Raw genomic sequence first — 15110 nt, 5'->3', positions numbered from 1 at the left:
CGGGCTGTAAACAGCATCTGAATAGACACATTCTGCTTTCCGAGGGTCATTGAACGGTGCCTGTACAAGGCACGTGTAATCACATGGTAAGGAACAGACGCCAGATTCACGGAAGGCTTTGAACCAGAGACGTTCTAAATTTTTTGAACGCATTTTTCTCAGGTTTTCAATCGAAAGCAGTGAGTGGAAGACCATAATTAAAATCGCCATATCTTAAAAACTATCCAATGTATGACTTTGACTAGGGTATCATTTTAAAGCTTATTTTCTCCTCTTTCCATTGATACCAAAATCTCAATTTTGAAATTTGGGTCACTGCGACTCATTTTGCTGGATCAGGTCACATTTTAAGTAGAATGAGATTGTTTTGACTAGAAATAAGACAAATATTCTTGTTTTTGCAGTGTAGTTCCTCTTTAAGGCTAAAGTTAGCTAGATATCTACTGCTACTACCACTTACCTTTACCTGTGCAATGCACAATGAGGCAGGCAGAAGGTGTGAAATGTTCCAGTCCACCTCGGGGGTGTCTAAAGACATGAATATGGGAAATATAGCTATCGTCGAATAATTTTTGTTGCAAAGCTCCTTGATCAGACAAGGAATCAAACCTTTGACCTAAAGATTAGTGTTACCTGCTCCTGAGCCCTCGGCCTCTGTAGAATCCATCGTCAGCGCCTTTACTTGCAGGGACTGATCTCTGATTCCCTCTGCCTCTCTCCGAGCTTATAATGAACGAGGCGTTCGCGGGGAAACCGGCAGCTCATCCCAGATTGGTGCTCGCTCTTTAATCTTGATGAATCAGAGTCAAGCGGGAGCCGCTCAGCTGAGAGCCGCAGCGCCAAGTTGTCTTTCAAAGCAATCATCACAAGGCCTTTTCCACCGACGCTCCAACCCAGACCCCTGAACTCACCTCTTGACATTTTTTGCTTTGTATTCGACACAGTATCCTCCATCGCTGTGTCATGACATTATGATGGGAATGCCAATGAAAATGACATGCACCGTGTGCCCAGTGGATAAGGATCACATAGCATACTGTTGACTGCACTCAAACATCTATTAATCTGTGTCTCTGCCTCTCTGATTTGCTGCCATGATGGGGAGAGCTCTGATGGAAGAGACACAGTGCCCCCTAGTGGTGGATTTAACACACAGCATGCAGAATAAAAGCCTGTCTGTGTATTAGATGGTTTCTATTTATCTACATGAAGTGAAAATACATAAGAAATGGTAAATATCATGTCATAATAGACAGTTTAACTAGGAACCACAGAGTAGGGAAGAAGAATAGACAACACGATAGTCTAGTAGAGTTTGATGCATCAGCGCTTGTCTGAGGATGTGGAGCTGGAAATATATTCTACCATGTTGGTGACACTTTTTCAGTAACTATGTGTACAATTATAAGGAAGTTTTACTGCAACAATGATTCTTTGTTTGATTAGATGATCATTTGAATCTTAGGAATAAAATAGAATCCATTATTGTCATTGAACAAAACAACAAAATTGAAATGCAATCCATAGTAAAAGAGCAATCATCTAAAAAAGGGTCAAACAGGAAACCGTAATGAGAGAACAAGCAACAAAAGTTGATTTATTTGACATGTTGATCCTTATATTTCATATATCCAGGATGTTTTTGTGGTTTTAAGAACTAAAAACCATCCCAACAGGTCAGTCCAGGGCCGTTACTAGGAATTCTGGGCCCCCTGAAAGAATACTAAAGTGGGCCCCTTTAAAGAGGGCCCCCTAAAGAAAAAAAAGTGGAAAAGTCAGGGGGACTTTTCCACTTTTTTTTCTTAGACTACGTATCATGTTTTATTTACTTTGTTTTGATGCTAATGCAGCATTACTATGAGTATTAGTCAGGGTCTTATGCAGAATAGATTAGACTACTGGGTTTTTTGTGGGCCCTACTGGTCGCTGGGCCCCTAGAATTATCATCACCTTTCTTCCCTATACAACGGCCCTGGGTCAGTCAGCCAATCAGAAAGACTGAGTGAAACCTGAGAGGGTGTTTATTCTTAAGTCAACACTAGGTCAACACTTCGAAATAAAACACACCATAAAGTGTTAAATATGGGACCTTTAAGATTTTGGAGGTTTTGGTGGGTTTTCAATAAGAGGATGTTCCACTTGGGGTAAAAAAAAAACCAAAATGTACTCAGTAGTGGTTTCTAGTTTATTGACAGTGGCTCAAAATATCGATGTTTGAAGAGATTTTTCTCCGATTGCATCATTTTTTTGGGTGATTTGAAGCGGATTTCAACAGTCACAGTGAGATTTGGTGCAGAAAGTCCGGAGTGGTTACACTGAGGTGTTCTTATCTTATCCACGCTCTTCTCATCTCAATACAGGAAGCGGTCCAGCTTCCTCTGGATGTTTTCGAAGGCGTCTCTACCCAGGTAGTCGGCCTGACCGTCCTCCCACCGCCTGCGATGCTCCAGCTGCTCTCGCTGCTCTTGCTGCTCTCGCTGCTCTCGCTGCTCCCGCTCCTCTCGCTGCTCCCGCTCTCTGTCTGCAGCCCTCTGCCCCACGACGAGGAGGGAGAATAACAAATCAGTCTTCAAAGAGAATTCATCACAGGGAGGGAACATCAGACTCTCTTTTCAGGGCTGAATTTAAAGGTTCAAGCTCTCATCTTTTCGCACAAACAGAATAAGCAGTTCAGAATTTGTAGATTTTCATTTCAATTTTCTTTCATATCTCATCGGTCTTCTTTACTTTGCAACCAACCTGAGTCTGATTGGTTTTGCATTCGGCATCATCTTTTAAACCCTGAACAGATAGAATCTGAATCTTAGATGGATAATAGATATTACAATATCATCATACTTCACTAAAGCAATGAAGTGTCATTTAAAAGCTTTCTGAAGGCATACAATAGAAATCCAAAACTGAGCCTTAAAGGGATAGTTCAACATTTTAGCAAATTGGCCCATTGGCATAATCCCTATAGTCATAGCAGTACGTTTGTTACCTTTAATTGTCGGTGTAAGCTATTTTTAGAACGGCTGAGCAGAGCCGCGAGCTGCTCAGAGCTACGCTACCTCTTGGTTTCCCTCTTCAAACTCATCAAATACACAATCCAACAACTCCAAAACGCTCTGGTGGACAAGTTGTGAGCTGCACATTCACCACGCTATGAGATAATAACACAACGTTACCACACAGAGTTGTTTTAGAGGGAAATACATGCAAAACCGCTGATGCGCGTTGCCTTCAGGGGCAGTTTTTCAGCAAGCAGACTCTGTATTTCCCTCTAAAACAACTCTGTGTGATAACGTTGTGTTATTATCTCATAGCGTGGTGAATGTGCAGCTCACAACTTGTCCACCAGAGCGTTTTGGAGTTGTTGGGTTGTGTATTTGATGAGTTTGATGAGGGAAACCAAGAAATCCCATTAGCCTCCATATAGCGTAGCTCTGAGCAGCTCGCCGCTCTGCTCCACCGTTCTAAAAATAGCTTGCACCGACAAATAAAGGTAACGAACCTACTGCTACAGTATGATGGCAATGGGCCAATTTGCCAAAATGTTGAACTATCCCTTTAAAATGAGCTGTTAGAGGATTTCCTTAACTTTGTGATGTCATAACACAGTGACTTTTGGTATTTAAAACCTAAAAAAAAAATATCTTCTCATGGATTAACACTCTTTGATACTGTTTATTATTAGAAAATGAACTAACTTTTAGCATATCGATATTGATCAACTGGAATTAAAGGGTTATACGTACTATTTGCGCCTCATCGCTCATGTCTTCCAACCCCATCGCTCCCAGAGCTGAGTCCAGGTTCTCTGTCCTGTCAGATGATTTGGACTCTTCTTCACACTCTGCTGCTGCTCCGTCGTCACCTGTTTGGGACGGCTACAAGGCACAGAAGTCATGTTATAATACGCATCCTAACAACGACACAGTGACAGTGATGTTCAAACATTGCTGTTCGGCCTAATCTTACAAGCTTGTATAAACACAATGCATCAAGCTGGAAACGAATGAAACAAATGACAAGAAATGCAAGGCGAGGCTCGGTTGTCCTGTGGTAGATTATGGGCTGTGTGTGTCCCTGTGTTCGTCTTTTTCTTTCTCTGCCCAATGTCGAACGCAGTCGAGCAGAAACACTCATAATAAATTAACAGTCTCATCTACTGGAACTAACAAGAGGCACTCGAGCTGCCTAATAACACACCATAATAATCTCCATGATAGATTATAAACACCAGCAGCTATGCTAATAAGGTCATTCATTAGGCTAATTAATGGATTGATTAGCAAATATTTCTAATGACTACAGTACTTACTTAGCTTCATAGTGAATGTGTGACTTTAAATTAAAGAGGACGTACTATGCTAATTTTTAGCTTTATACGTTTATTTGGGTGCTATTAGCTTAGATGCTATAAAAGTTCCTTGTTAAAGGTGATTACGTCTACTTTAGCAATGATAATATACCACTATAAAAGGTGTGTTGTAATAAAAGTAATTGTGTCCACTGATTATGCAGTCTTTTTGCATTTTAAAGGAAAACCCCAGATATTCATAAAATAAATGATGATTTTAACCCAAATTGACCCAATCTGTTCCCTTCCTCCATCTTTCCTTCTTTCCACAATAATTTTTCCATTCCTTCCTTCCTTCTTTCCTTCCCTTTTCCCTTCCTTCTTTCCACAATCATTTTTTCCTTCCTTCCTTCCTTCCTTCGTGCGTCCTGCTTTCCTTCCTTCTTTCCCTTTGTCCTTCCTTCCTTTTTCCCTTCGTCCATCCTTCCTTCTTCCTTCCTTCTTTCCCTTTGTCTTTCCTGCCTTCTTCCTTCCTTCCTTCCCTTTGTCTTTCCTGCCTTCTTCCTTCCTTCCTTCCTTTTTTCCCTTCGTCCGTCCTTCCTTCTTCCTTCCTTCCTTCCTTCTTTCCCTTCATCTTTCCCTTCGTCTTTCCTGCCTTCTTCCTTCCTTCCTTCCTTCCTCCCTTCCTTCCTTCCTTCTTTCCTTTGTCCTTCCTTCCTTCTTTCCCTTCGTCTTTCCTGCCTTCCTTCCTTCCTTCCTTCCTTCCTTCCTTCTTTCCTTCCTTCCCTCCTTCCTTCCTTCTTTCCCTTCGTCCGTCCTTCCTTCCTTCCTTCCTTTTTTCCCTTCTTCCTTTCTTTCTTCCTTCCTTCCTTCCCTTTGTCCTTCCTTCCTTCTTTCCCTTCATCCTTCCTTCTTTGACCCAGGAGGACAACAGGAGGGTTAAGATAGAATTTGGTTTAAAATTCAATGAATCTGCTTTATATTGGAGGTCTAGGTTGTTTTTACCTTTAGGACAACAGAGGTATTGTGAATTATTTCTGTTTATCTCATTGAATTAAGCTATTTTTTTCTGCTTTTATTTGAATAGACAGATACTGTAGGTCAACATGGTTTTACCAGCTGAGCCACCAGGGAGTGAACGGCTTAAAAAGCTGCAGTATCTCATCCAAACAGTGACACAGTTGGAAAGACATGATGAAGGTTCACAGACCAATAATGTGGTGTTTGTTTTACCATCTGAGGTTCAGTCGGTGCTGAGAAATGTGCGAGGAGTGACTCAGAGCGGTCCAGGTTTTCTTGGTTTCCCTCATCATCAAACTCATCAAATACACAATCCAACAACTCCACAACGCTCTGGTGGATGAGTTGTGAGCTGCACATTCACCACGCTATGAGATAATAACACAACGTTACCACACAGAGTTGTTTTAGAGGGAAATTCATGCAAAACCACTGATGCGTGTTGCCTTCAGGGACAGTTTTTCATCATCAGTCTCTGTATTTCCCTCTAAAACAACTCTGTGTGGTAACGTTGTGTTATTATCTCATAGCGTGGTGAATGTGCAGGTCACAACTTGTCCACCAGAGCGTTGTGGAGTTGTTGGATTGTGTATTTGATGAGTTTGATGGAGGGAAACCAAGAAATCCCATAATGAGCCTCCATATAGCGTAGCTCTGAGCAGCTCACGGCTCTGCTCCGCCGTTCTGAAAACAGCTTGCACCGACAATTAAAGGTAACGAACCTACTGCTATGACTATAGGGATTATGGCAATGGGCCAATTTGCCTATCCCTTTAAAATGAGCTGTTAGGATTTCCTTAACTTTGTGATGTCATAACGCAGTGTCTTTTGGGTATTTAAAACCAAAAATATATTATCTTCTCATGGATCGACACTGTTTGATACTGTTTATTAGAAAATGAACTAACTTCTAACTATCTTATCCAAACAGTGACACATGATGAAGCTACACAGACCAATATAATGTGGTGTTTGTTTACCATCTGAGGTTCAGTCGGTGCTGAGAAATGTGCGAGCAGCGACTCGGAGCAGTCCAGGTTTTCTCTAAAGTCCCTCTTGACTTCCTGCTGTTGGACCTGTTGTTGTGGTTTCTCCCCCCGGTCTTGACTGAGCTGTTTCCCTGATGTCGACTCTGCTGTGTGACTGAGGTATTCCTTCCACCACAGGGTCACAAACTGCCCCATGGTGTGCGAGTGGTCGGCTTCGTCCCCCCGGCTGCCGGAGCTCCAGGGTTTCACTGGTCCCAGGAAATGGACAATCTTTGCGTTGTGACCAAACCTGAAGGTACAAAATGATTGTCAATGCAATTTTTGTTGATTTTCTGCTTTGATTTTTACCAAATCCATGAAGATATATCAAACAAGCATCAGTCAGTAACATACAAAGTCAATGAAAAGATGCAAATGGATGCAAAGAGACATATTTTCATTTTTAAAAGACTATGCTAGGTCCAGGGCCGTTGTATAGGGGAGAAAGGTGATGATAACTCTAGGGGCCCAGCGCCCAGTGGGGCCCATAAAAAACCCCAGTAGTCTAATATTTGTATGACTGAATTATTCTGCATAAGACCCTGACTAATACTCATAGTAATGCTGCATTAGCATCAAAACAAAGTAGGCTAAATAAGAGATGATAATACATACGTAGTCTAAGAAAAAAAAACTGGAAAAGTTAGGGGGGAGGGGCCCACTTTAGTATTCTTTAAGGGGGCCCAGAATTCCTAGCAACGGCCCTGGCTAGGTCTGAAAACCTCAAAGCTATCCCCCAAAAAAGCTTTTTACACCATAGCCATATTTCAAAAAAAATATGGTGCACATAGAAGTAAATATTCAAAGTGCTGACTGACCGCCTGTATGCTTTGCCTTTCAGGGGATATATTTTTATGACTAAGGCGGTTTTGAAACTGTGGTTAACTCTCAACAGAAAGAACCAAGATGCATCTGTTCTCCTCTGAGTGTAAATGGGAAAACAGCCACAGGAGGTGTAGAGTAGAGTAGAGTAGAGTAGAGTAGAGTAGAGTAGAGTAGAGTAGAGTAGAGTAGAGTAGAGTAGAGTAGAGTAGAGTAGAGTAGAGTAGAGTAGAGTAGAGTAGAGTAGACAGACTCACTGCTGGAAAGCGGGTCGGTAGCTGTAGACGGAGCTGGCGCTGAGGTTGTAGATGAATGGCAGGTGTTTACTGATGTCCTCCACCGGCCAGCCGCTGAAGAAGGAGTTCAGGAGGCCCTGGTCCCCTCCTGAGGGGGGGGAGGGGGAATAATGGACAGATATTAGCCGTCTATCCAGAGGACAAACTGAAAAATATTATAGATGCTTTGAAGCTAACAAGGGGAAATCTTACAGGGCTAGGACAGTGACATAAATGTTGAAATTGAAAATACATTTCGACATGAAAACAAAACCAAGTAAATCAGAAAACATATTGCACTTTTAAAAAAAAAAATTGTAATAGAAAAAGTTAAGTAAAAATTGACACTCAAAAAGTTTCCACTGGAAAAAAATTACAAAAAAAAACAGATTTTCATTTTTTTACTTTGAATTTAATTTCTTTTTTAAAAACATAAACATAAAACAAGATTATACAAGATTGTTTTTTTGTTTTTTAATTTCATCTTATTAGAAAAAACTAAAAAATATATAAATATTAGATATATAAATAAAACAACATTTGTTTTATTGTTATATACAAAACTACAGAAGTAGAATAAAAACTATCATGCTGAAATAAAATAGTAAGATTTTAGTTTTTCGTTTATTCAAAATAACTGCAAAATTGAAATATACACACTAAAAACAGTTGGGTTAAAAAATAACCCAATTATAACCCAACTGCTGGTTCAAATAAGGACAAACCCCTTTTTTGGGTTGAATATTCAACCCAAGAGTTGGGTTATGCTAACTACAACATTGAGTTATTTTTACAACCTTAACCCAATGAATGGGTTACTCACTGAAAAATAACCCAATTACTTGAACAACCCAGGAATTGGGTTAAATTCATAGCCTATAACCCTGAAAATGTGTTACACTCTGGAAAAATAACCCAAAAATTTAACCCAACACCAATAACTCAGAAATTGGGTTACAGAGATAACCCAACATTTTTTAGTGTGTACAATATCAAGATATATATTAAAAAATGTAAATAAAACAAGATAGTTTTAATAGTTTTTAATGTAAGAGTATTGTGTTTTGAATTCTACTGTATGTAGTCAGTAAAAAAAACATATTCAAGCGAATTAGAAATAAATACAGTATATATGGAAATTGAAGTAGACAGTCAGATTATAAGACTGTAGTTGTGTGATGTCTGTGTTTTGTTGAGAACAGATTGTCCAGTCAAGTGGAAAAACAAGGCCTCAGAGAGACAGAGGGAAGATGCTGCAGCCTGCTGATAGACTGTCTGTCAGAAACGTTAAAAACTGCTCAGTCGTCCCGTAGTGTCAGCTGTCAAACACACTGTACCGCTGAGTTGTGAGTTATTATGGGATTCAAATGGAAAACAAGTGCATTTTTTCCGCTCCTCGGCTATTCATTCATATGGTGAGATCATATCGGGTAGTCAGTATTCGGAGCACACGGCCGGCGCTGCTTGTTAGTCTGAACATGTTGTCATGTGTTACCAGAGGCCATTTTCTCGAATTTAACATATTTTCTTAAATTTATCTTTTTAAGATACTTGCAGATGTAACAATACTCAAGTGTTTTATGTCTAAATATTAGAACCATTGCCCTACAACACTGTATAAAGAAATAATTTAGGCCAAATGCTGGAAATTTGAGGTCTGCTTTTTGAAAAATGTCAAATCCCTTGTGAAAACACTCCTTCAGTCATGAGAATGAACTGTTTTGGTGCTTGAAATAGGATATGAATACAGTAATAGAGAAGTGTAGAAAACAAGTCTAAAATGACATTTTGTAAGATTGTTTTTTGAGCACAAATGTTGTCATTCTGCCGTTCTATTTTCACCAAATGTCTCAAATGTGAGATAAAAGAAGCTGAATATTGACTTCACATTACATATAAAGCTCATAGCGTGCACGTGCAGACCTCAGGATGTTTGTGTGTTACCGTCAAAGCTGCCGTGCTGCAGGGCGTGATCTACCAGCGCGGCGTGGGTGTGTAGGGACGGTCTGAGGACGAACACGCCCGAGTTGAAGCAGTCGGGCCAGCCGGGATCAGGCGCCGCCGACAGCTCGTCCCTCTCAAACAGCTCGTCCACGTTACACAGAACCTGAGAGGAAACAGAAGGTCAGAGGTCAGAGGTCAAACTGCTGCTAAATTGAAACTGAACTGGCCTCAGACAAGTCGTTTTCTCTTTCTATGGGTCAGTCACTCTCCTGAAAGACAAAACATGTTGACTTTCTTCTAGTGGTTTATCCCTGAATATCCTTGTTTTTGAGTCTGCATAATGGCTAAAGTCTCAAATTTAAAAAGGGCTATTACAAATTTTGAATGTGATTAACTTTCCTCTTGTCCTTCTGGGTCAAATTGACCCAATTGGTTCCCTTCCTCCATCCTTCCTTCTTTCCACAATCCTTTTTCCCTTCCTTCCCTTCGTCCTTACTTCTTCTTCCTTCCTCTTTTGATCCAATTCACTTGGTCTGTTCCCTCCCTCCATCTTTCTTTCCTCCCTTCTTTCCCTTCTACCTTCCTTGAACGAATCTTCCTCCATCTTTCTTTCCTTCCCTTCTCCCTTCCTTCTTTCCACAATCCTTTTTGCCTCTCTCCCTTCCTTCTTTCCCTTCGTCCTTACTTCTTCCTTCTTTTTTGACCCCATCTGTTTCCTCCCTACATCTATCTTTCCTTCCTTTTTCCCTTCCTCTTTCCCATCTTTCCCTTTGTCCATCCTTCCTTCTTTCCCTTGGTCTTTCCTGCACTGCAAAAACTCAAAATCTTACCAAGAATATTTGTCTTATTTCTAGTCAAAACAATCTCATGATACTTAAAATAAGACTCATCACATTTTAAAAGCAGCTTGTTTTTAGACACTTTTTACTTCTTTCAAGCAGATTTTCACTTGAAATAAGTAGAAAAATCTGACAGTGGAGCTAGTTTTTCTTTCTTATTACAAGCACAAAAAACTTGCTTTCACTGGCAGATTTTTCGACTTATTTCAAGTGAAAATTAGTTTGAAAAAAGTGAAAATTATCTGAAAACAAGTACATTTTTAGGCGATGAATCTTATTTTAAGTGGAAAGAGATTAGTTTTGACTAGAAATGAGACATTTGGACAAGAAATAAGACAAATATTCTTGGAAAGATTTAGAGTTTTTGCAGTGTGCATTCCTTCCTTCCTTCTATCCCTTCGTCCTTCCTGCCTTCCTTCCTTCCTTTCATCCTTCCTTCCTTGAACCATAGGAGGTCAACAGGAGGGTTAACCAAAATTATTCTTGTCTTTATTATACAAGAAGTTATAAAAAAAACAACATCTGAGCAGTGCTTTACCTTCGAGGCCAATAGGAGGCTACACTGACTCGCTATCGGAAAATGTTACTAGCTTACTAGCATAGCATGCTAACTGGTGTAGCTTTCCAGCTCTGGATACATTACGTAACACATTCTACATGTAGTTAATATGTAGAGTTATTATGAATGAAACATCACTGCACCTGTTCCCTTTGCTCCTGTCATAATCACTATGACCACTAGATGTCACCACAACATACATGTGCATGCGCCTCAGTCCATGACTATCTAATCTATGATAACTGAGCTTTGAACATGCGTGTTCAGGATGACATAAGAACATGTTTGCTCTGACTAAACAAAGACATGTCCTCTAACATGAGTACAGTATGGATTTTAGGAAACATGCGTGACTTTGGCCGGCAGTTCAGAACATGATCGTAGCATGAACTTTTATCTGTTGACTCTAGTTCTTGTTTGAACAGTGAGTTAGTTCACATTTTGCAGTGATTTGCGCAAAATCCACTGAAGCTCAGCAGATTTTTGTGTTTGTTTCTAAAAAAATACTCCACTAAGGAGTGATCAAAGCCGTAATTTGAAATGTTTAAAACACAGTAAAAATGAATGAATGGAGGATTAATCTGTCCTTAAGGTAAGAAGCTTATTGTTCCTCTGTGTTGTTGGAAGCATGAAACCTTCCAGACACTTGTTCTCCGACTAGAGTCGTAGTAATACTTTTTATTCCTTAACATTTCTGGTAATAAGGAAATCCTTTATTGAGGATTTATAGTTAATTACTTTATTAAAGGTCCTGTTTGTCTTTTTTTGTGTAGTTTTATTTGAAGTATTGACATCTTTAAAGATATATTTCTGGTTTAACCTTCACCTCTCTGGCTCTACTAACTACTAACTAACAGGTAAATGTGCCAATCAGGAGAAAGGAGGCTCTAGGCCTTGCTTCTGATTGGCTAACCTATTCCTGAGTGATCCAATAGAAATATAGCAGATGTCAGCTAGATTTTCCTTATGTCCACCTAAATCTAAGGTTGGGTGATGAGTCCAGATGTTCTGGGTGAAGGACACAGCTTAGAGTGCATCACCGGCTTGTTCACCGGTTTGCTTCTTATTAAAGGGATAGTAGCATTTTTTTTAAAGCCCCTAAGTACTTTAATTGCAGTAGAAGACTCTCTGCACTCCTCCCGTTAGCAACGCCAGCCCATAATAGCCCTGCCTAGAGATTTACAACATACAGTGTTGTGAACAGACCCAAAGAAACGGCCTATTTTCACGGCTTAAAAGAGGTTTTTATGTGAAAAAAAATGCACAGTTCCATTGTTCTTTATAATATATTTTTTTCCAGCCCTTCAAAGTGCAGGAAAAACACAGTTTTTATTTGGACCTAACCAACTCACGTATCCCTCCGCCCAGGGTTAGCGCCCGCCGATCAGCAGTTGGTTAGGTCCAAATAAAAACTGTGTTTTTCCTGCACTTTGAGGGGCTGGAAAAAAATATATTATAGCGAACAATGGAACTGTGCATTTTTTTTTCAAGTAAAACCTCTTTTAGGCCGTGAAAATAGGCCGTTTCTTTGGGTCCATTCACAACACTGTATGTTGTAAATCTCTGGGCAGGGCTATTATGGGCTGGCGTTGCTAACGGGAGGAGTGCAGAGAGTCTTCTACTGCAATTAAAGTACTTAGGGGCTTTAAAAAAAATGCTACTATCCCTTTAATAAGAAGCAAACCGGTGAACAAGCCGGTGATGCACTCTAAGCTGTGTCCTTCACCCAGAACATCTGGACTCATCACCCAACCTTAGATTTAGGTGGACATAAGGAAAATCTAGCTGACATCTGCTATATTTCTATTGGAGCACTCAGGAATAGGTTTAGACAATCAGAAGCAAGGCCTAGATCCTCCTCTCTCCTATTTGCACATTTACCTGTTAGTTAGTAGTTAGTAGAGCCAGAGAGGTGAAGGTTAAACCATAAAATATATCTTTAAAGATGTCAATACTTCAAATATAACTGACACAAACAAAGACTAACAGGACCTTTAATAAAGTAATTAACTATAAAAATCCTCAATAAAGATTTTCCTTATTACCAGAAATGTTAAGGAATTAAAAATATTACTGACGACTCTAGTCGGAGGAACAAGTTCCTGGAAGGTTTCATGCTTCCAACAACACAGAGGAACCATAAGCTTCTTACCTTAAGGACAGATTAAACCTCCATTCATTCATTTTTACTGTGTTTTAAACATTTCAAATTACGGCTTTGATCACTCCTTATTGGAGTATTTTCTTTAGTACAAACACAAAAATCTGCTGGAGCTTCAGTGGATTTTGCCGCAAATCACTGCAAAATGTGAACTAACTCACTGTTCAAACAAGAACTAGAGTCAACGGGTATATAAGTTCATGCGACGATCATGTTCCGAACTGCCGGCCAAAGTCACGCAGTTTTCCTAAAATCCATACTGTAAATCATAAAAGACTCATGTTAGAGGACATGTCTTTGTTTATCCAGAGCAAACATGTTCTTATGTCATCCTGAACTCGCATGTTCAAAGCTCAGTTAACATAGATTAGATACACGTCATTGACTGAGGCTCATGCACACATGTATGTTGTGGTGACATCTAGTGGTCATAGTGATTATGACCGGAAGCAAAGGGAACAGGTGCAGTGTTGTTTCATTCATAATAACTCTACATATTAACTACATGTAGAATGTGTTTTAACGTAATGTATCCAGAGCTGGAAAGAATACCAGTAAGCATGCTATGCTAGTAAGCTAGTACCATTTTCCGATAGCGATTCAGTGTAGCCTCCTATTGGCCTCGAAGGTAAAGCACTGCGCAGATGTTTGGTGTTTTTTATAATTTCTTGTATAATAAATACCAGAATAATTTGGTTTAACCCACCTGTTGACCTCCTATGGTTCAAAGAAGGAAGGACAAAGGGAAGAAGGAAGGCAGAAGGACGAAGGGATATAAGGAAGGAAGGATTGCACACTGCAAAAACGCTAAATCTTTCCAAGAATATTTGTCTTATTTCTTGTCCAAATGTCTCATTTCGAGTCAAAACTAATCTCTTTTCCACTTAAAATAAGATTCATCGCCTAAAAATGTACTTGTTTTCAGATTATTTTCTACTTTTTTCAAACTTAATTCTTTCACTTGAAGATAAGTCGAAAAATCTGCCATAGAAAGCAAGTTTTTTGTGCTTGTAATAAGAAAGAAAAAACTAGCTCCACTGTCAGATTTTTCTACTTTATTTTCAAGTGAAAATCTGCTTGAAAGAAGTAAAAAGTGTCTAAAAACAAGCTGCTTTTAAAATGTGATGAGTCATATTTTAAGTATCATGAGATTGTTTTGACTAGAAAATAAGACAAATATTCTTGGTAAGATATTGAGTTTTTGGCAGTGCAGGAAAGACCAAGGGAAAGAAGGAAGGATGGACAAAGGGAAAGATGGGAAAGAGGAAGGGAAAAAGGAAGGAAAGATAGATGTAGGGAGGAAACAGATTGGGTCAAAAAAGAAGGAAGAAGGACGAAGGGAAAGAAGGAAGGAAGGAAGGAAGGAAGGAAGGAAGGGAGAAGGGAAGGAAAGAAAGATGGAGGAAGAGAACAGATTTGTTCAAGGAAAGAAGAAGGGAAAGAAGGGAGGAAAGAAAGATGGAGGGAGAGAACAGACCAAGTGAATTGGATCAAAAGAGGAAGGAAGAAGGACGAAGGGAAGGAAGGAAGGGAAAAAGGATTGTGGAAAGAAGGAAGGATGGAGGAAGGGAACCAATTGGGTCAATTTGACCCAGAAGGACAAGAGGAAAGTTAATCACATTCAAAATTTGTAATAGCCCTTTTTAAATGTGAGACTTTAGCCATTATGCAGACTCAAAAACAAGGATATTCAGGGATAAACCACTAGAAGAAAGTCAACATGTTTTGTCTTTCAGGAGAGTGCCTGACCCCATAGAAAGAGAAAACGACCTTGTCTGAGGCCAGTTCAGTTTTTCAATTTAGGCAGCAGTTTGACCTCTGACCACTGACCTTCCTGTTTCCTCACAGGTTTCTGTGTAACGTGGACGAACTGTTTGAGAGGGACGAGCAGTCAGGGCGGCGCCTGATCCCGGCTGGCCCGACAGCTTCAACTCCGGGCGTGTTCGGCCTCCAGACCGTCCCTTACACACCCACGCCGCGCTGGTAGATCACTGCCCTGCAGCACGGCAGCTTGACGGTCACACACAAACATCCTGAGGTCCTGCACGTGCACGCTATGAACTTTTATATGTAATGTGAAGTCAATATTCAGCTTCTTTTATCTCACATTTGAGACATTTGGTTGAAAATAGAACGGCGGAATGACAACATTTTGTGCTCAAAAAACAATCTTACAA

General features: G+C 40.0%; 1 protein-coding gene across 1 annotated transcript in view; it reads right to left on the bottom strand.

Annotated features, from left to right (window-relative positions):
• Positions 1 to 2167: 2167 nt before the first annotated feature.
• The window catches only part of gyg2 (glycogenin 2), a 16302-nt gene continuing 3359 nt past the window's right edge, over positions 2168 to 15110 (bottom strand). Inside the window, exons 4-8 of the mRNA XM_085793906.1 lie at positions 9375 to 9537; positions 7413 to 7539; positions 6286 to 6583; positions 3741 to 3872; positions 2168 to 2531 (exon numbers count right to left, since the gene is read on the bottom strand). Coding sequence (XP_085650032.1) covers positions 2352 to 2531; positions 3741 to 3872; positions 6286 to 6583; positions 7413 to 7539; positions 9375 to 9537 — 900 coding nt within the window. The 3' untranslated portion in view covers positions 2168 to 2351. The remainder of the gene's footprint in view (positions 2532 to 3740; positions 3873 to 6285; positions 6584 to 7412; positions 7540 to 9374; positions 9538 to 15110) is intronic.

This window comes from Trachurus japonicus, chromosome 2 (assembly GCF_045865225.1).
Source record: "Trachurus japonicus isolate A0001 chromosome 2, Traja_1.0".
Classification (NCBI taxonomy): domain Eukaryota; kingdom Metazoa; phylum Chordata; class Actinopteri; order Carangiformes; family Carangidae; genus Trachurus; species Trachurus japonicus.
This window is presented reverse-complemented; position numbering and strand designations above follow the sequence as displayed.